This window comes from Lissotriton helveticus, chromosome 4_1, assembly GCF_964261635.1.
Source record: "Lissotriton helveticus chromosome 4_1, aLisHel1.1, whole genome shotgun sequence".
NCBI lineage: Eukaryota > Metazoa > Chordata > Amphibia > Caudata > Salamandridae > Lissotriton > Lissotriton helveticus.
This window is the reverse complement of record NC_136063.1, coordinates 1,732,865,544-1,732,886,228: the sequence shown is the minus strand read 5'-3', so window position 1 is coordinate 1,732,886,228 and position 20,685 is coordinate 1,732,865,544. Positions and strand designations below refer to the sequence as shown.

The window sequence follows — 20,685 nt, the reverse complement described above, 5'->3', positions numbered from 1 at the left end:
TGCCTTTTCAAAGTATTCCCAGGGTTACTACTGGTAGTAAATCTGAGAATGTGCCAAAATCCATGGGTGAATTCATGGGTACACCCACGCTCCACCCATGGAATGCCTCCCAGGGAAGAGTAACGCAAGGCAGCGCCTTGTGTTGTGCTGCATTGCTACAAATTTACTATGCCACTTAAGATGGGTCTGCATGGCATAGTAAATCTCACTTAAGGCTTGCACTGTCCTTGGGTTACCTCGCGTGACTCAAGAGCAACACAATGCTTTCGTAAATTTGGAACAAGTTTCTCCATTAGGGTAGGGAATGATATGTGATAAAGAAGTGAATTGTGCCTCTATCAGATCCTGCACTGTGGTTTTTGCCATTTGATAAACTCCCTCCCTAAATAGCTCCATTCACCATAATGAGGCAAGAATGATACTTTAATGCTCGGGGTATTGGGACAAAGCCAGAAGTGTACTCTACCTACCAGGATGCAAATCAACCTTATTCTCTGCACAGTGAAAGAACATTAAAAAACAGTACTGACCAGGTAATTGTGAAGAAATCTTATATTCCTCTAGCTGAAGTTAAACTAATCACAACTTGGACCGGGTACTCTTTTGCTCTATTTACAGCTAGTCTAAGGTCAACACGTACCTTATGTTGTTAGAGGGGGTATCAAACCATATGCTCAAAAATCAGTCCTCTCACTATGCTTCTTTCTTTCAGGAAAGTGCTAAATAGATGCATGTTCTTATTCCTTCAAGTCTTACGAGTTACACAGAAGGTCCAGTCCATCTCTTTATGTTATTGTGCCTAGATATGAATCCGTATGTGAATTGCAATGTCTGAAAACTAATTTGGCATAACATAGCACGGCAAACCAACAATTATTTGCAGGAATTGAAAAACATTTGCTTTAACCATAGCCACAGGCCATGTCAAGGTTAGATAGGGAAAATTGTTGTGTGAGGTTGTGGCCTGGTCTCATTCTTACGCCAGCGTAAAGATTTTGTTAAACCTGTAAGTTATCTTCACAATAAAGCCGTATATTATAAAAAGAAATTTCTTCTCTCAACAAATTAGAATCAATTATTGGCATTTTGCCTAAAAATTTTACCATAACTCAAACCTACTTAGAACCTTAGAGATAAAACTATGCTAAGATTCTGGAAGGTCGTGAACGGAAAGGAACACCACCACAATTTGCTGTCTGTCGATTTTCTGTTGAAACCTGTAACTGCAAAGCTCTACGAAAGGTCTCATTTCCCCAACCTGAAGAGTCTTGGACAAAGGCCATTGCAGTATAAACAGAAAATGGGTGGATAATGCTGTCTCTCTCATTCCAGGTAGGACCACTCATAGTTCACAGTACGGCGTGGATGTCCTCCGATCGCAGCACCTTGTAGGTCAGCCAGTAAAAGATGTTGAAGATGAGAAAAGTGAGGGGGAAGAAGGCTCGGGAGACGGTGTCAATCCGCTTTGCACGGTCCACAAAGCGTTTGTGAATGACTTCGCTGTCCTTCAGGAGTGGTGGCGGCGGCGGTGGCGGCGGGCTGTACACACTTGGACCTTCCATGGCTCCCACATCTCGCAGTTGCAGACAATGGCCGAGGCCATAACCATGAAAATAGAAGCGGCTCTCCCTCATGACGTCTTCTTCCTGCACCAAAGCAAGAGAATGACATCACATTTTTGTTACAATGATTTGGCAACTCACTCTGTACAGACTGAATCAGAGATACTGCAAACCTCTTGGGGTAACTATCGCTCATTATTTACCAGACTTTTATTTATTCATTTGTTATATGTGGAATATAATGCCAGCTAGCGAACAACTAGCGAAATAGACAAAGAAAGCTACCTTCCTACATTTGCAGTCTCTCTCCACAGCAGCATGCACGGATGCACATTTTACAGCTCAACATGTGCAGCATAAGATGTTGGTGTATCAGGAAAAGACACATACACAAGTTAGTGGATTGGCAAAACACACTTTACATACATTCATACATAATCCCCATGAATTATTGACTGCCTACAAAATCGCAAGAGGCTCGCCCGGGAGAAGCCACCAGCAGGTTATGAAAATCCAGCACTAATGAGTCGAGATAAATAATGTATCCGCGGTTAGTACATTGGACACTATGATTTATGCAGCAGCTTGTTTTATATTGCACTTGCTGTTGTGCTTCTGCCCTGCAAGCAGTTTCCTTTTTTAACCTTGCCGAATGGTACAGCAGAGGTTATAGGGGGCACTTTCTATCTTTGGGAATGAGAAACTGAGTCAACTTTTATGTGCACTTTTGGGTAGCCTGATTACAAATGTTATTTTCTAAGCTGAACATTTGCTGGTTCAGCCGATTGGTCCTCTGGGATAGCGCCTGAAAGCTACCTGTTCCACGCTTGCCTCTTGTACAGGGAGGGTATCGGCAAGAACTCTTCCAATGGGAAGTGGCAGATCTCATTGAAAACGATTAATAAAAATGATTTTACTTTTCACCTCTAAATGTGAAGTTTTCAAGGGCTTTATTATCTTTTTAGTTTTTTTTAAATGTACTGTGGTAACCTTTTAGTTACCACAGAAGTTCTGGAGGTGGATCTGAAGAGAAAACAATGTAGGGGATGAACAACTTAGAAAAATATAGTAGGTGCCTGTGGCTGATGTTTTTCTATAGTAGCCCATGATAGTCTGCAAGGTTCATTTAGGAAAGGAGCCCGAATAATGCAGTTTCCTGGAGTTTTCTGAAGCATGTGTTCAGTTACGAGCACAATGAAGGCATTACAACATTCCACAAAATGGGCCCCTTAACTCAAAGGAATTTGCCACAGTGCCTCAGGGCTGTAAAAAGGACAGGGTAGCTGGTGCCGCATTACAAGGGGAGGGCTTGTGTTATTTATATAACTAAAAAAACAGGCCTGACCTCTTTCTTCAAGATGCAGTTGATACTGCAACATCACTGGTGTGGTGTCAAATATTGTGTTTTCCTTTTCCTCAATGCATTTGTCTCCTTAATTATGTCTTGAAATCAGTAAGGTGACACAAACTTTTTGTGCTTCAGCCACGTAAGTCATACCTTAGGTAGGCAGGGTGCTTTGTACGTAAAAGGTAGGACATGTATTGGTAAGTTTTGCATGTCTTAGTAGTGACAAACACACAAATTCGCTTTTCACTACTGTGAGGCCTACTCCTCTCATAGGTGAGAATTGGTAATTCCTTAATACACTGCTAAGATGTCATTCCTAATTAGAAAGGAGTGGCTGCAGCATGTTTTATAACTTTGGAGTGGTAATGATAAATCCTCTTTACTGGTAAAATTAGATCCAACATAACTGTTTTTGAAATGCCCCTTTCAGAAAATGGCAAACACATGAAGATGATGGACGGAATGCTGAAACTTTACAGACACTCAACCCAAGTCAAGGATCTGTGTTGAATCCAACATCGTTCTTTAGCTCACCTCGCCACCCCAGTTTGGACCCAGCCATATGCAAATCAGACTTGACCCTGTGCCTCATGGGAACAGTCCAGTCGGAACTGCCCGGCCAGGTCCTCCTTGGACCGGAAACAGGCATCCTGGGACTGGTTACAGGGTAACACCCCTCATCAGCCAGGCTAGATTGAATCCAGTGGCAAAGTGGGCAAGGTACCCATGTCTGGACATACCCTGCCAACTTAGGGTGAACAAAATAAACACACAGGTTTGGCTGGGTCTGAACTGGGGTGGCAAAGTGAGCTAAGGAACGATGATGGATTTATCCCAGATCTGTGACTGGGGGGTGAGTGTCTGAAAAGTTTCAGCGCTCCGTCCATCATCTCCTTGAGTTTGCTTTGTGAACACGAGGCTGCCAAACTCAGCTTTGTCCCACTTGGTGTTTTTGGCTACAAAACCAACAGCTTTAGTGGGAACTCAATGATGACATATTAAACTTTAGAGGACCCTCGCTAACTTCAATTTCGGGCTTTGACCCATTGGATTATTTTGACCTCAATCGGAATGTAAAACCTTTGAACTGGAATACCTGCTTAATGTATCTGACCTCTGCTCAATTACAGTTGACCTGACATTGCACCCATGTATAGGTCAACCACAAACTAAGGGCCCAATTCACAAAGGTAAACTGAGATGAAATCTAACTTTATGACTTTTGGTATTCACAAACGGCATTTACGGTTTAAAAGTCTAGTCTCAGTTAAATGTAAGACAAACATTTAAGTTAAACTGAGACAAGAGTCTAACTTTACTACTCCTAAATGCCCTTTGTGAATACCAAAAGTCGTAAAGTTAGACATTCATCTCAGTTTACATTTGTGAAGCAAGTCCCTAGGACTTTTCATTGGTACTTTATTTATGTAGGTGCTTTTTTCTTCACATCTTAAAAATTCATATATCATGATCCCCATATACGATTTGTAAAGTTTTGGTGTGTTTGTTTATTACATTTTTCTTTATTTTTCCACATTGGTTGGGGTGTTTATTGTGTTGATTTATGGACATTATTTTTTGGTATTTCTTGAACTTAACAAACATTTCTCCGGGGAATTGCCTGTTGCTTATGCCACTAGTACAAAGGGTTACATAATTTCACTGGCACTTGTGATGAGGCCTAACTATGGGTTGCCTATTGAGTTGATAAGGCATCCCCCTTCTCAAATTAATAACCCACTTACTGACACTAAGATTCTTGGTGGAGGAGGAGTTACACAAAGATACTAATATTAACTCCATATAGCACTTTGGCAGCAACATGTGCCACACTGATGCATTCTCCAAATTAATTTAGACCCCTTCTTTGCCACCAGATAACGGATTTAATGAAAACAACCTATCCTGCAAATCAAGAGATTCCTCAAGCGTCCTGCCTTTAAAATGGTAAGCCATTCTGCCACCCAATTTGTCAATATGACCATTTCACCCCAAGCCTAATGAAAGTCTACTAACTCAGCATTAAAATGTAATTCTATATACATACTAATTAATTAACTAAAAGTCAATGATGATCAAAGTTCACTCCTACTTTACCGAATAACTGTTTTCTGACAGAAAACAAAAGGCGAAACTGTAAGGAAATACATCTTTGTATAATTTATGCTCTTTGGATAGCTGATATTTATACGTTTGGGCAATGAGGAACTGCTAAATAGTTTGTACCTGCCCGCGCCTTTTGCTAAATCGAAGAAATGATTTTGCTATTCAATTGGCAAGTTTGATATTTTTATAAGCTATCTGCAGAGAGTAGACCAGTGGCACAGTTTGCTTTAATGCATAATTTCCAGTGTACTTCTGTTGTGGAAGCATCTTCCTCTCACATTTAGAGCAAACCATAAAACTTGACACTTAGTAAGGTCATGTAACACTCCATCATAACCAAATATGTTAGTTGTTTTACTTTTTAAATGGTAGGTTGAGCACAGCACAAGACTGCTGTACCTGTGCCTTGCAAAGGGTAGGCTCAAATACCCTGTACTTAATCCTAAAATGTGAAATGAACACAATTATGTTTATAAGGGTAATGTAAGCATTATGTTATTAGGAGGAAGCTGCACGCTTTTAAAACTAAACACAGTTTGAAAGCCTATTTTTCTAACTAGTGTTTGGAAATAATTTGGAAAGGCATTTCTGTGACATTATCTAATAAAGGCAAAGAAAAACCAATAGTCACGTTGCGTTTTCATTTAATATGTTGCAAATGTCACCTCTATAAGCTTGCCATCTTCTTGTCTTTTAAGGAAGCATTGTGTGGTAGATGCAGGTAAGTTCCCTCTGATTGACATGTAATGTCATGTAATTAGGGTCATGCACTTGGTTACCTCCTAAGGGGCAAGATGGTGAATAAAGAAAGTCCCAATCAGGACTGTCATCCCAAACCTGGAACAAGATCTCCCCAAAGTTCTGAGATTGTGAATGCTGTTCAAGTATCTCTTAGGTGGGTGTCTATTTCAGGATCATAACTCGATGCAGAAAAAAATATTTTAAATCTTTTTCAAAGTTGTTGCTCTGGAGAATATAGTAGGTCAGCACTCACTACTTAGTCGTCTAGTTTGTGTAGTTTGTCCAAACTATTGGGACTTACATCTTGTGTATGAGAGTACCTTGGGTACCCAGAAAAATCCAAAGCTTCACCAGCATTAACTAGCAACTAGACAGCAGGTGTGGACATTCACCAGATACCTACAAGTATATATCTTTCAAACAATAACGGTTTTGAAGTGCATTTCAATGGTGCCAGAATCAGTGCACCACGTCCAACATGTGGAACTAAATTCCATTCTAGGGACTTACGACGCAAAACCCCTTGACTCCCCTGAAACTAGACAGGCCTCCTAAGAGTACTGCATGAATCATGGATAGTACAGGCTCGCACAATCAATGTTGTAGTGATGCTTCAGCAACTCTGATTCCAGGTGATGGTGGTCTTTGGTTTCTTTGCTGACCGGCTGGGTTGTATGGATCTTGTCACTAATAGATAGTCCTGGTCTATTCAAGTGCCCTCCATGTGGATTATCTTCTTATATCTTTGTTATATCAGAGCATCTCTTTCTATATTAGGTACAGTTCAAACACTGTTGAAAGCAGGTATGCCCCCTTCTCTTCACAGATCACAACAACAAAGCTTTATGAAAGAATCCAACTTGGTGCAGTGTGGAGGAAAAACAGCAATCTAGCAGTAATTCAACTCCTAGCAAATGGGGGCCAGTATTTATCCTTCAATAATGTGAAATATAGAAAGCTGTAGCTAGTCAAAAAGCAGCCTTTTTCAATGTTCAAACAGTTCCATCAACCTTAGGTACATACATTTTTAGTATATGCCAGTTTCTTGGTCTGAAGGAGCAAGGAGCCACAGGTCAAACCAGTTTGAATGGTTAAGGTGTTTTTTTAGTTTTTAGAGCCAGACCAAGGTTAGCACTGTTTTCAGCACCACAGGAAGACGGAGAAGGGAGGTTTCATGTGAGCAGTGACTAAGGGCCATATGTATCAAAAGAGAATTTTGCGATTCTCAAATTGCCATTTTTAGAGAATCGCAAAATGCAATGTATGTAGGATGTTGCAACTCCTACATATTCCGTATTTGCTAATCGCAAATTGAGATTCGCAAATAAGGAATACCTTCCCATTCATTGTGATGGGCCCGGAGGCCCATAGGAATGAATGGGAAGACATTCTCAATTTGCGATTACCAATTAGAGAATCGCAAATTGAGAATGCAATTTCAAGGTTGCAAGGGTGCCAAAAGGACACCCTGTTGCACCCCTGAAATGAGCATGTGTGCTCATGTGGCGCGCATACATGCCCTAAGGGCATGTAGGTGTGCCACATGGCACTTTGAAAAAAGAAAAGAAGTGCTTTTTTCAAAGAACTCGTAAATTACCATCAACTGTCAGTTGGTGGTAATTTGCGATTTCTTATGCCAAATGCGCACAATTTAGGTTCTTTCTACATAACATTTAAGGTATCGCAATTTGTGATTCCTTAAATGCAATCGCAAAATAGAGAATCACAAATTTTGTGATTCTCTAATTTGCGATGCCCTGTTGGGATGATACATCCCAAAAGGCCTTTTCCCGTTCGCAAACAGGCCATTTGCGAATGAGAAAAGGACTTGATACATATAGCCCAAAGGGTCTAAACTGGTAGTCCCCCATTTCCATCACCAGGGTGAAAAGGCTTTAGGGTGGGCATAGCAAGAGTACATGCAGAGTGCATGTGCACCCTGGACAAAGGCAGTTTACATAAAGGAGAGCAACCATCTTGTTCAGTTCGGACACGGGGTCAAAAACAACTCTACCACTCAATCAATACAATACATATACAACACAACCATACATCCGCACAAATTCCACACATGTCCTACACTTAAGGGAGGCAAGGACAGCAGGTATGGTCATGGGACGGACCTTTTACTAGGGAAAACCAGAAGGCTTCTTCCAAAAATGCTATGCCCCTATACAAGTAATTAAATCCACCACAATCAATCACCATGTAGCCTGAAGGAAGAAGGGGCTAGTGTGGGTGTGTTCACCTGCCATCAGAAACAGCAGCACACAAGATGAACAGTAAAATAAATAAAGATCACCTTTAGTGCACTTGGAAGAAGGGCAAGTGGCCAGCGAGTCACATATTTTCTACGCATTCTACGCAGAGCACTTCAGTTCCAATACAACTAACTCATTTAACCATGAAAAAAAATTCAGGATTTAATCTTCCTGTTGCTGAAATGCACAGCTCTCCTACTTGTGCTCCTGTACCATGTGCAATGCTATGCTGCTTCTTGGCGTATTGTGGTGCTTTATTACGATAGTAGACAATTACGATGCGGTTTGTAAAGACTCTGACATATGGTCGGAGCCTTTACAGCTGCATCATAATAGGCCGTTCGGTTTCTTTTCCGACCGCCTCATTACGATAGAGGCGGTCGGAAAAGAATCTGGCTGGTCATTCTGACTGGCATCCGACGGGCTCAAAGAGCCCGTCTGCCAGTTGGAATGTAGCCTGTAATTTCAAGGGCAGCTCTTTCTGCCCTTGAGATTACAATGCACGCTTTCTGTCATGGTTTTCGTACTGGGCTGTCCGACATGGAAACCATGTTGGAAAGCCTATTAGGGGGGCCCCTGCAGGGCCCCTTTTGATTGGAGGACCTGTTGATTTCTCCACCTTATGGCACGCACCTTGAGGTGCCTGCCACAGGGTGCAGGGATGTATTGCCCTTCCCATTTTACTATGGGAGCAAACATTACAGTCGGTTTATGGCCAGAGTGCATGCTTCCATAGTAAAATTTAGGAATCCTAATGGGGCGGTGAGGAGCGCTGATCGGGTGTAGGTCGGTCCCATGACAAGTTCAAGTTCGAGTTCAAGTTCGGGCATTTGTATAGCGCACTACTCACCCAAAGGGTCTCAAGGCGCTTGGGGAAGGGGTTCATTATTTGTCGAATAGCCAGGTTTTAAGTTCTTTTCTGAAGGAGATGTGGTTTTGAGTAAGGCGGAGGTGAGTGGGGAGTGAGTTCCAGGTCTTGGCAGCAAGGAAGGAGAATGATCTGCCACTCATGGTGGATTTTCGGATGCGCGGGACTGCGGCGAGGGCTTGATTGGACGATCTTAGTTGGCAGGTGGGTTTGTAGAAGGACAGTCGAGTGTTGAGGCATTCGGGTCCTAGATTGTAGAGGGCTTTGTGTGCGTGGGTGAGGAGGCGGAAAGTAATTCTTTTGTTGACGGGAAGCCAGTGGAGGTCTTTTAAGTGTCTGGTGATGTGGTCTTGGCGAGGGATGTCTAATATGAGTCTCGCTGATGCATTTTGGATGCGTTGAAGTTTTTCTGTAGTTTTGTTGTGATTCCGGCGTAGAGGGTGTTTCCATAATCCAGACGAGTCGTGACTAGTGCGTGGGTGACAGTCTTTCTTGTCTCGAGGGGGATCCAGCGGAAGATCTTTTTGAGAATGCGAAGTACGTTGAAGCAGGAGGATGAGACTGCGTTGACTTGTCTGGACATCGAGAGAGAGGAGTCTAGGATGAAGCCAAGGTTACGTGCATGTTCTGTGGGAGTGGGTGCTGTGCCCAAAGCGGAGGGCCACCAAGAGTCGTCCCAGGCAGAGGGGGAAGATCCTAGGATGAGCACCTCGGTTTTGTCTGAGTTGAGTTTTAGGCGGCTATGTTTCATCCATTCGGCTACTTCTTTCATGCCTTCGTGAAGATTGGTTTTGGCGGTGTTGGGGTCTTTGGTGAGGGAAAGGATTAACTGGGTGTCGTCGGCGTAAGAGATGATGTTGAGGTTGTGTTGACGCGCGATGGAGGCGAGAGGACTCATGTAAACGTTGAAGAGGGTGGGACTGAGTGAAGATCCTTGTGGTACGCCGCAGATGACTTCAGTGGCCTCTGAGTTGAATGGGGGAAGTCGAACTCTTTGAGTTCTCCCAGCGAGGAATGAGATGATCCAGTCCAAGGCTTTTCCTTGTATGCCGATGTTGCTGAGGCGTTGTATAAGGGTGCTGTGGCAGACTGTGTCGAAAGCGGCAGAGAGGTCGAGTAGAATGAGGGCCACAGTTTCTCCGTTGTCTAGTAGTGTTCGGATGTCGTCAGTCGCAGCGATGAGGGCGGTTTTGGTGCTGTGTTTGGCTCGAAACCCGGATTGAGATGGATCGAGGGAGTTGTTGGATTCAAGGAAGGCGGCGAGTTGGCTATTGACGGCTTTCTCAATGACTTTGGCCGGGAATGGGAGGAGGGATATGGGTCGGTAGTTTTTAAGTTCCGAGGGGTCTGCTGTGGGTTTCTTCAGAAGGGCGCTGAGTTCGGCGTGTTCCCAGCTATCTGGAAAGGTGGCAGAGTTGAACGAGCAGTTGATGACATCACGGAGATGGGGTGCGATGATGGAGTCAGCTTTGTTGAAGATGTAGTGGGGGCAGGGGTCGGTTGGCGAGCCAGAGTGGATTGAGTTCATTAGGCGGGTGGTGTCTTCAGTGGTGATTGGGTTCCAGTTGCTAAGGTTGTTAGTAGGCGGAGTGGGGACAGAGGGGGGTGGGGGGGCTGATCGCTGGGGGCATTCACGAAACTGTTGTGGATGTCGGCAATTTTGTTGTAGAAGAAGGAGGATAGCGCATCACAGAGGTCTTGGGAGGGAGTGATGTCGTTTGATGCTGCGGTGGGGTTCGTGAATTCTTTGACGATGTTGAAGAGTTCCTTGCTGTTGTGAGAGTCGTTGTCGAGTCGATCCTTAAATGCTGATTTCTTGGCGGATCGAATCAGTTGGGGTGGCTGCCTTGAGGGTGGCCATGTTGTCGGTGGTTGGGTTATTTCTCCATGTTTTCTCCAGGGTGCGGCATAGCTTCTTGGATTTTTTAAGGTCATCGTTGAACCAGGGAGCCTTTTTGCTGGCTGATTTGATCTGGTGCTTTTTCAGGGGTGCTAGTTCGTCAGCACTGTGGGTGATCCATTGCTTGAGATTGGTGGCCGCTTGGTTTGGGTCCAGTGAGAGGATGGGAGGGTTTTGGTTTAGCGATGTGAGGAGTTGGTCGGAGGTGATTTTGTTCCAGTTTCTCCGAGGAATAGGTTGTGGGCGGTTGTGGTTCAGGGTGGTTTTGTAGCTGAAGTGAACACAGCTGTGGTCCGTCCAATGGAGAGCTGTGATGCGGTCGAAGGAGATATGCTTGCTGGAAGTGAAGATAGGGTCAAGTGTGTGTCCGGCTGCATGGGTGGGGGTGTCAATAAGTTGTTTGAGTCCGAGGTTGGCCAGGTTGTCCAGAAGGGTGGTGGTGTTGCTGTCATGTTTGTTTTCAAGGTGGTAGTTGAGGTCTCCTAAAAGAATGTAGTTCTCGGAGGCGAGGGCATGTGGGCTGACGAAGTCCGTGATGTCATCGCTGAATTGAGTGTGGGTACCTGGAGGCCTGTAGATGAGGGTGCCTCTAAGTGTGGTCCTGGGGTCGGTGTGGATCTGGAAGTGGAGATGTTCGGCGGTTGCAAGATTATCGTCGGAGCTGGTCGTGATTTTGATGGTGTTTCTGTGGATAATGGCGAAGCCTCCTCCTGTTTGATTGATGCGGTCTTTTCGGATAATCTTGTAAGCGTCTGGTATGGCTATGGCGATGTCCGGTGCTGATGATGTGTTCATCCATGTTTCTGTGAGGAAGGCGATGTCCGGTGACACAGTGTCGAGTAGGTCCCAGAGTTCAGTTGCGTGTCTGTGGACCGACCGGGTGTTAAGCAGGATGCACTTCAGGTGGTTAGAGTCGGAGCTGTGTGTGGAGGAAGTGGGTTTGGTGAGGGTCCTGAAGCAGTTGAACTTGCAGGAGAGGCAGGCGAATGGGCCGTGGGTACGTCCTGGGGTGGCTTCGCAGCATTGTGGTGCGCGTCCGGGGTTGAGGGCGAGGAGAGTAGCGGCATCATATGTGACTCTAGTGGGTTGGGAACGGCGGGGACCAGGGGGACAGGCGCTGGGCGCGGTCCAGGCGTGGACGGGCGTAGACGGGCTTACCTTTGGCGCTCCTTCAGCGCGCATGAGGCGCGATCGCTGCACGTGAACGCTGTGCGTTGATGCATCTGTCATAAGTGGAGAAGTGGAAGGGGCGGAGCGTGGGAGGGGGAGCTGGGAGGCGGGAGCGTAGGGGGAGGGACGGGCTGCAGGCACAACAAAATGGTGGAAGCAACAACAACAAGGACAACAGGACGCTATGGGCGCAAACAATCAGGCAGCAATTGTGCTCAGGGGCTAATGCGAGTAATGTGATCTAGCGGTGGAGCACACAATATAAATAAAATCACTAAGCAAGGCAATGCGGAGCACTATGCCACAGACCGGGTTCCTAATCAATTTAATTAAGGTTATGGCAGTGGGGGAGAAGCAGCGCTACGCACACAGGCACATTTAATTATTAAACACAATGAAAGCAACGCGGAGTGCTACGCCAGAGACCAGAGGTCAATTAATAAGTATGGCAGTGGGAGGAAGCAGCGCTATGCACACAGGCAAATTAAAAGTATTATAAACAATGAAAGCAATGCGGAGCGCTACGCCGGAGATCGGGTGCAGAATCAATTAAAGTATGGCAGTGGGGAGAAGCAGCGCTACGATACCACTATAGCGCTATGAGGTCGGGAGGCAGGCTGGAGCGACCGCTTCACACGGAGTCAGGCTGGTCACCGATGTGATCGTAATGACCCCCTTACATTTTACATTCCATCTTGTATTGCTCAAAATGACTTTATGTGTGAGAGCCAGCGTTCTCATCTGAACCTTCACCTGTAGTTTGCCATTGATTATGTATTTTAGAAGTGCTCCAGAAACAAGTGAGTGACGAAATGCATATTTCAATCTTACCCCAATACTCAGACAACAATCAAAAAATCCTTCAGTGTTGACACTTCTTGAAAAAAATATTTTGTGCTTTTCTAAACAATTTTTGTCACCTGTTTGAAGCCGGTGTGCAACTGCTGGAAATCTCTAAAATATACTGATAGGAACAGAATTATGCATGCTCGACTAGTTCAAAAATAGGTGGGTGCAGGGCTTTATAGTTGGAAGCATACTTCTGAAAGCTTACTTCTTAATTGCTAGATGCATACTTTAGAGCAGACATTGCACCCGCATGGCTACCTTGGTCACACACTGTAATCGATTACCTGACAGAGCAGTTTTTTTGGTAAAAACTTTAATCGAGTTAAAGAGAATTCAACTTGAATCAGGGCCAATTTGTGCAGGGCTGTAATGTTCTTAGAAACGTCTCAGAAAAACAGAAATTGAACATTTTTCCCACAAGCATGTCAGTATATCCTCATTTGGAACATGACATTTTCCAAGTGAAATGAGAAAAAGTTGTTTACTGAAGGGCACAGCTAAATGGAGAAAGGGTTCCTGTTGTGAGCAAAAACACATACCTGTTATCTTGCCAGACAAAATCCTGAAAATCTCTAGGATGCAGAAGTCTAGATAGTGATTTTCCTGATTTTCTTCAAAATTTTCATTGTGAGGAAATGTGGTTTATTATATGATGTGGGTATGCAACCTCGCTGTGAAATACATTCACAAACCTGTCTTGGGTCCAGTAAGACACTTTTGTAAAACCTTAGCTCAACCCTGTTTAGCTGTTTATCAACTTTGCCAAGGCAGCTTCTTCAGCTTTTTTGTCCTCGATCTGTAACAGGAAGTTAGTCAACTGACTCTAGGATTTCACCTCTTCTGTCTTATTTCTGGGACTCGGGGACAACTTCTCCTCAGGCAGGGCACTACAGGCGCAGGCCACTCTTTGCTAGCCCAAATGCAACGGGTGCATTCCAAGCTTTGATGCAGCCTCTTTTTGCCAGGCCCAGGGAACAGCAGGGCAGTACTTCTTTGGTCCTCTCTCCAGTACAGACGTGATTTGTGGTCTGGGTGCCAGTGGTGCTACTTTTATGCCCACAACTTGCCCTCTTGAGATGCGGTGCCTATTAGCCAAGGGGCTACTAGCTCTCCCACCTGATGCTGACGTCTTGCAATGTGCAGCATCTAGCTCAACCCTGGTTAGCTGTGGCTTTTAGTCAGGCTCTAACAAAGGAACTGGTTGCAAAGCATTTAGATGTACCAAAACAATTGAACAAGAAAGAAATACAACACAAAGGAAATCTGACGCCAACCTATAAAATGATCTTATTTTTATGATTTTTTTAGACACCAACAAGGACAAAATCCACCATAGGGTACTGTAGATATACATTTTTAAGTAATTTAGTTATTTTGAAAACTTTTGTAAACTGTTTATAAAGTTGAGTTTGGGTACTCTGACCCACTTTGGGTGACCAACTCCAACAGGGAACATGTTGCAAGGGCCAATAAGGCTTAGCAGGGCAGTTTACCTTGCAGTCAAAGCAGTCTCCAGTCCAGTTCCAGGCTCTATGGGTGAATTACCATAGGCATTAATGGAGGGGTCCTGATGCAAGGGATGCAGGATTCAGCAGATGCTGAGGATGCGGATCTGGTCAATGGGGTCTTGTTGGAGCCACCCCTCAGTTCACAAAGGGTTTAGTGTGATGTTGGCCATATAGGTTGATGTCCCTCAAAGTTCAGATGAAGTTTAGCCAAAATCAAGTTGTCACTGGTCTGCTGGTCTTCAATCACAGTGAAACCAGCAGTTTATTTTAAATGCAGCTAGTCCATCTTGGGCGACTGAACTGCACTTCGACTTCTGTTTTGGGTCCAGCAGGCACAGGGCAACCTTTGAGTGCCAGGGTTTGGTCTACGGGCTTTGGTGGTCAATGGTGTACAAGTGATTGTGACTACCAACTTTGCCAATGCAGCTTCTTCTGCTTTTTTGCCCCTGGTACTGTAACAGGTAGTAAGTCGGCTGACTCTAGAAGTTCACCTCTTCTGTCTGGGACTCGGTCGGATTCTCCTCAATCAGGGCGCTTCAGGTACAGTACTCTAATTGCTTGTTCAAATCAGCATGTGCAGTCGAATCTTTGGTACAGCCTCTTTTTGCCAGGTCCAGGGAACAGCAGTGGAGTCCTTCTTCAGTCCTCTCTCCAGTACGGATGATATCTGTATCTGAGGTCTAGGTGCCAGTGGTGCCACTTTTATGTCCACGACTTTCCTACTTGAGATGTTGTGTCGACTAGCACATGGGCTACTAGGTACCCCACCTGGTGATGACTTGCAATTTGCAGCATCTCACTATTCCAAAGGGAAAAGTTGAGTTAGCAGTTTAAAACTGCTCTACCTGTCTGAAATGGCAGACTGGGAGACATGTTTTACTTTGCGAAGGCAGTGTGTTAGCATGCGGCCTCCTTTGTTGGAGCACACAAAATATTTGTGTTTTAGGCGCATCGCTGCATGTTCGGCGCGGTCGAGATCTAGACGACAAAGTTGAAGGTGTTCTTTCTCCAGTTGACGCCATATGTGAGGGGCACCTGTATGTTTATGTATGGCCTCCAACTCCCTGACTGCGGATTCCAGTTCCGTGCGTTTCGATTGCCTAACCTTGTTGTCGGCTTTAGCTATAAGGACTCCCCTGGTGACCAATTTGAGCACCTCCCATACCGAGGATAGTGGTGTGTCATCCCTGTCGTTAGTCGCAATTTAGTCTGTAATGCAGCGCCTGACGTCTGCAACTGATGTGCATGATCAGAGAGGGCCCTCGCCTCGATAGTCGCCCCTGTGACTAAGGTCCAGGCCATGGAGGTAACTAGAAAGTGGTCTAACGGGTCATAAGTTTTACACGCAGTTGAGTAACAGGAATAGTCCCTGATGGTTGGATGAGTGCAGCGCCAGGGGTCCCTAATCCTGGCATCGCGCAGCCATTCCTTGCCTGAAGCTGAGATGGCGCTGGCGCCCCCAGTTCGAAAGACTGAATGAACAAGGTCCTTGTTCATCACTAAGTTAAGGTCCCCTCCCACCACCACCACTGGGTCTGGAGAGTGCAGTACTGCAGCGCAGGCCTCTATTAAAAATTTCTCTGGGCTTTCATTAGGGGAGTAAATGGGAGCGAAGGTGCTGAAGGCGGAGCCAATTTGAAGGCATAGGGCTAAAAGGCGTCCTTTAATCTCCTGTATGGGCCCAATTACTGAACCCCTAAAGTGTTTGGTGACTATGATGGCCACTCCACCCCTCTTGCTTGTCATAGAGGACCAGTACTGGTGGGGAAAGTGTTTGTATCGCATGCGGTGGGTGTCTGATGTCAAGAGGTGGGTCTCCTGAAGGAAGCAAAGATCAGCACCCGAGTTTTCTAAAAGGCATAACACAGCTCTCCATTTAGTTGGATTGTTAAGGCCCGTGCATTGAGACTGAGTACTTTAAGGTCTAGATGGGGGAGGGAGGAGGTAGTTGTGCTCTGAGCGATGGCACTCTGCACCCGATTGGAAATGAGTTCGGAAGAATCTGGGAGGTGGAAACTTCAAAATCTGTACGATTATGGTATACATGGCCAGTATAAGGACTCACTGAGGAGGAAACCCACCCAACCCCAAAGCAGAAAAAACAAACCCCAATACAGAATAACAAAAATGGTAGGACAAGCGCCCGACAGGGCCGATATTGGTTGTCAACTTCAACATGATACGAAACAACCGAAACTGTGCGGGAATGACAAAAGTTTGTCATACTAATAGAGTTCTGGGGGAAGGCATCAGGCCAAGTCCAAGAAAGCAGGCACGGATGGCGGTCCTCCGGCCCGCTTGAGCGATGACTTTCATACGTTAGCAAGTGGGATAATCAGGCGGGAGAGGTGTTGGCGGGACTGCAAGCCAGTGATGCCAGGACACCGTCCCGCTGTTTTGCGCAGGCAGCTGCTTCCGGGCCAAGGGGCGAGTAGGAGGGTCTGCCCTTGGTGTGCCCTCGGTCTTGGCGTGTGCTGCGGGCGCAGGTGTTCCCCGTGAGTGCGCCGGCTCCGGTGGTGGGAGGCCAAGGAGGTTGGAAGCCTCTCGCAAGGAACGAATTTAATGTAGTTTTCCATCGTATTTGAAGATGATGCGAAAAGGGTGCCCCCACGTGTAGGGGATCCCCTTCTCCCTCAGGCACAGGGTGATGGGAAATTATTCACGTCTCTTGAGCAGTGCGACCGCGGAAAGGTCTTGGTAAAGCGTTGGTGTGAGGCCACGAAATTGCAGGGGGTGAGAGTCTCTGGCCTTACAGAGAATACGTTCCTTTAATTGAAAGTTGTGGACACACGCTAGGATGTCCGGTGGAGGTGCATTACTCCAGCGAGGCAGGCCCACTCGATGGACTATCAATTTGTATCTCTGTAGTTTGATCCGGGCCCAGGATATGCTTGAACAGGGCCTGCACAAAACCCTCAATGTCGTCTTCCTCCACTCCCTTTTTCACCCCACGGATACGCACATTATTGCGACCGGAGCGGTTCTCGAGATCCTCCGCCTGCCATTGGAGCTGGATATGTTGTTCTTTGAGTAGGAGAACCTCCTGTTGCAGCATCTCAAGTTCCTCGTCACGACCATTCTCATGTCCCTCCAGTGTTGCGACCCGGTCCCCAATGTCCAAGACATCGCGATGAACTTCCCGTAAATCTACTGCCAGTTGGTCTTTGAGCTCTCGGAGGTCCTATTTAAGGGCGGAGAAGAGTGATGTCATGAAGGCCTGGGTGGCCGGAGTGTCCGCTCCACCAGCCGCCCCCATCGACGCATCCGGGCATGGGCTCGTCACCTTGGGTTGGAGCATGTCTTTGACCGAGCGGTCTTTCCTAGGGCGTCCAGATGCCATGGGGAGCCCAGTTCCCAGTAAAGACCCTGCTGTGATCTGTCGCCGGTAAGCAATGCGGGTACGAATGCGAAGAAGGTGTGTTGAAGTTGTAGTAAGCCTGGCGTATATGGTGAGCGGAGAAGCCAACGGTAGGGTCAGGACAGCAGATGCAGCGATGTTGATTGCAGGTGGTTGCAGTTACTGGCAGTCGATGAGGACCCCTGGAGGAGATTGCAGTGCCAAAGCCCAAAGCAAGCGGGGTCTCGCGGAAGCAGTGGGCACCGGGGCCCGCAAGCGTCTTGTGGCAGTTAGAAAGGTCGCAGGGGGAAGGGGGACAGCGCCAAGTCATTTTCAACGCCGTCCACCCCACCGCTCGCCAAACTGTTCCAGAATGGCCCACTGAAGGTGAATGGGGCCACACCGGGGGCCCTGCGCAGTCCACGGGGAGAGATTTTTTGGTCTACCCACAGGATTTAGCCCAGGCACTCACTGGATGTTGGAAGCGACCCGCAGGTTCAGGAGGGTGAAAGTCTAGGCCCCGCTGTTGTGGGCAAGGCAGCAGTACCTGAAAGCACGGTGGCCCCTTGGATCTCCTCCCCAAGTCAGTGCTAAGGTGATGTCAGCTGCAGGTATTTTCAGGGCTCTAGCACCACTCCCAGCAGAGGAGGGGAGATGGGGGAAGAACGCGCCGGCAGGCATCGGGGTCCAAGATGAGAAAAGGGCGGGCCGTACCTGGAGTCCTCCAGGGTGGGGAGCAGAGTAGTGGTACAGCGCTGAAAGGCCGGTGAGAAGCTCGCCAGTTGCGCTCCGGGACTTGGTTCTTCTATGTCCCGCTCAATGCCCGCCGATGCTGCAGCCACACTCCAGACCGGAGCGGCACTGTCTCCGGCCAATGCACCGGCGTTAGGCAGAGCACAGTGCGCCACGGGAGGGCCCGGTGCACAGCGTGCAGGCCGAGTCTCAGGAGCAGGGCAGTGGCGGTTAAGGTCCGGCTCCTCGACGATTCGCTTTGACCCCCTCGGCGGATGCCCAGCAGACAGCGCCCGCAGGCCCCCACAGGCAGAGGAGGGGGAGGAAAGTGCCCCACACGGGCCCCTGTCAGCCACAGTCACCAGGCCACAGCAGCCCGCGAACAGCACCACGTGGCGGGGCTCAGCATCCTGGCAGTCTGTGGCGGCCCTACGCGCCTTCAACGACCTCTATAGGGTGTCAGAGAAGCAGCGATGGTGTCTTCCGCCTAAAGCCGCCCATGAATGGAAGGCGATGATAGTGCTGGTGAGTTCGGCGGGCCAGAGCGACCGTGAAGAGCGTCTTACACGGTTACCATCTTGGACACGCCCCCCAGGGTGATTTTTTATGCAAATTATCTCACACCCCTCAGTGACTGACACAATGTCAAGTCAGTCCCATTGTAAAAGGGCATATACATTGAGAGTGAAGAGAGAACTGAAGCAGAGCATTGCTTTAGGACAGTTAAGCACCAAATAGCCTTCTGGTACTCGCCTGATGTACAAATAAAACTAAAATACTTGTGGAATTCCTCTCTTAGAATAACTCATTCATACACTAATGAGCAGGAAACCGAGGCAGAATCATATTAGGAACATTACAGTTCATGCGAAATTGAATGCAGATGTGCCTGTTTGCTGATAGAAATATTATTTATCAAATGTATGACCTATGGGCCATTGAAGCAATTAAGCTTCACGTAAAAACTGAAATATTGATTTGGGAAGTATTAACCCAAACTCAAGGGTGGAATTAGTAAAAATATGTATTAGAAGAACAGAAGTATTAATAAGCCATCAAACCAACGATGGCTCTTCGGATATCAAATATGATGACCTAAAACAAGCTCTTAAACGTGACAAAGCTTTAGGATACCGGAAGATATTGTGAAGGACATTGTGTTGTCATAGTTACAAGTTCTCACTACCATCTTCAGTAACCTGGTTTCAACCATGACCCATGGCCTATAATGTTCCATGTAAAGTGCCTTATACTTCAGAGGCTGCATTCAGATGCTACTGGTACGGTAAACACTGCTCTGCTGCTCCTTGGAGATAGATGGTGCCCAAAAAAATGACATAGGACAAGCCACTCGTGCTTAATGCTGACACGTCCGAGATAAAACTAGCAAAAGGCTGGTCTAATCTTTAAAGGAACCAGTTCAGTCTCTGCTGGGTGTGAAAGCCTTGACAGAAGTGGAACTCATTTGCATGGGAAATGCCCCCAAACAAAGCCGATGTTCTGATGAGGGAAGCATCACAGGTGTTCAGAAACAGCGGAAGTGGTTTCAGATGTGTGCTCTTAAACATTCCCAGTTAAGTCCAGCACACACCGGCCTTATTTTTGCATAAACTAGCCTGCCTCTGATAGATGTGTAATCCCACCACAGATAACAGCATTGGAAGAAGTTACAGTGGCATAACAATAGCCCCCGCGGCACGGGGGGCGTGCTCCATGGGGCCGCCTCTGATACTGTGCATGGGCAGAGGCCCCTGACCTGAGAGCTCCTGACTGGATCCAGGGTGTGGGGGTCCCCCTCCATGAACTTTGCAGGGGGCCGGCCTCAAGTTTTGTTACGCCACTGAGGAGTGGGCCACATTTCCATGTGGGATGAAACCACAAATGCGATTTTCTGATGAAGGAGGTATCGCTGGTGTTCCCCACCGGTGGAGATAGAGCACCAGCTCTGCGGCCTTCCCATCATTCTGTGATGGGCAGTACTCTATGTGGAACAGTAACACAGGCCTTAATGCTGTCAAGGAAATGTTGCTCTTTTCGCAGTTCTCAGTGCTGAGGAAGACATAATCTGGGCATTGGAAATGTGCGATTCAATGGCCGATGAGTTTTATACAGAATGATGGATTTACCACACTTGCCATAGAAGGCATCATCAGCTGCCTACTTTGCAGATTTCTCCAAAATATATTGTTTTACTTCAAATTGAATAAAGCGTCTTAAAACTACTTCAAATTGAGGGTAAGTTCCATACTTTAAATAAGTTAATTGGTCAACTTTTGCATGTTTTGTGCTTTGTCCAGGTATAA

The 20,685-nt window shown here is 46.6% G+C and overlaps 1 protein-coding gene across 1 annotated transcript in view; it reads right to left on the bottom strand.

The window, feature by feature from the left end:
• Positions 1-804: 804 nt before the first annotated feature.
• Positions 805-20,685, bottom strand: part of LOC144827667 (glycine receptor subunit alpha-4) — a 387,510-nt gene continuing 367,629 nt past the window's right edge. Inside the window, exon 8 of the mRNA XM_078685904.1 lies at positions 805-1,646. Coding sequence (XP_078542030.1) covers positions 1,350-1,646 — 297 coding nt within the window. The 3' untranslated portion in view covers positions 805-1,349. The remainder of the gene's footprint in view (positions 1,647-20,685) is intronic.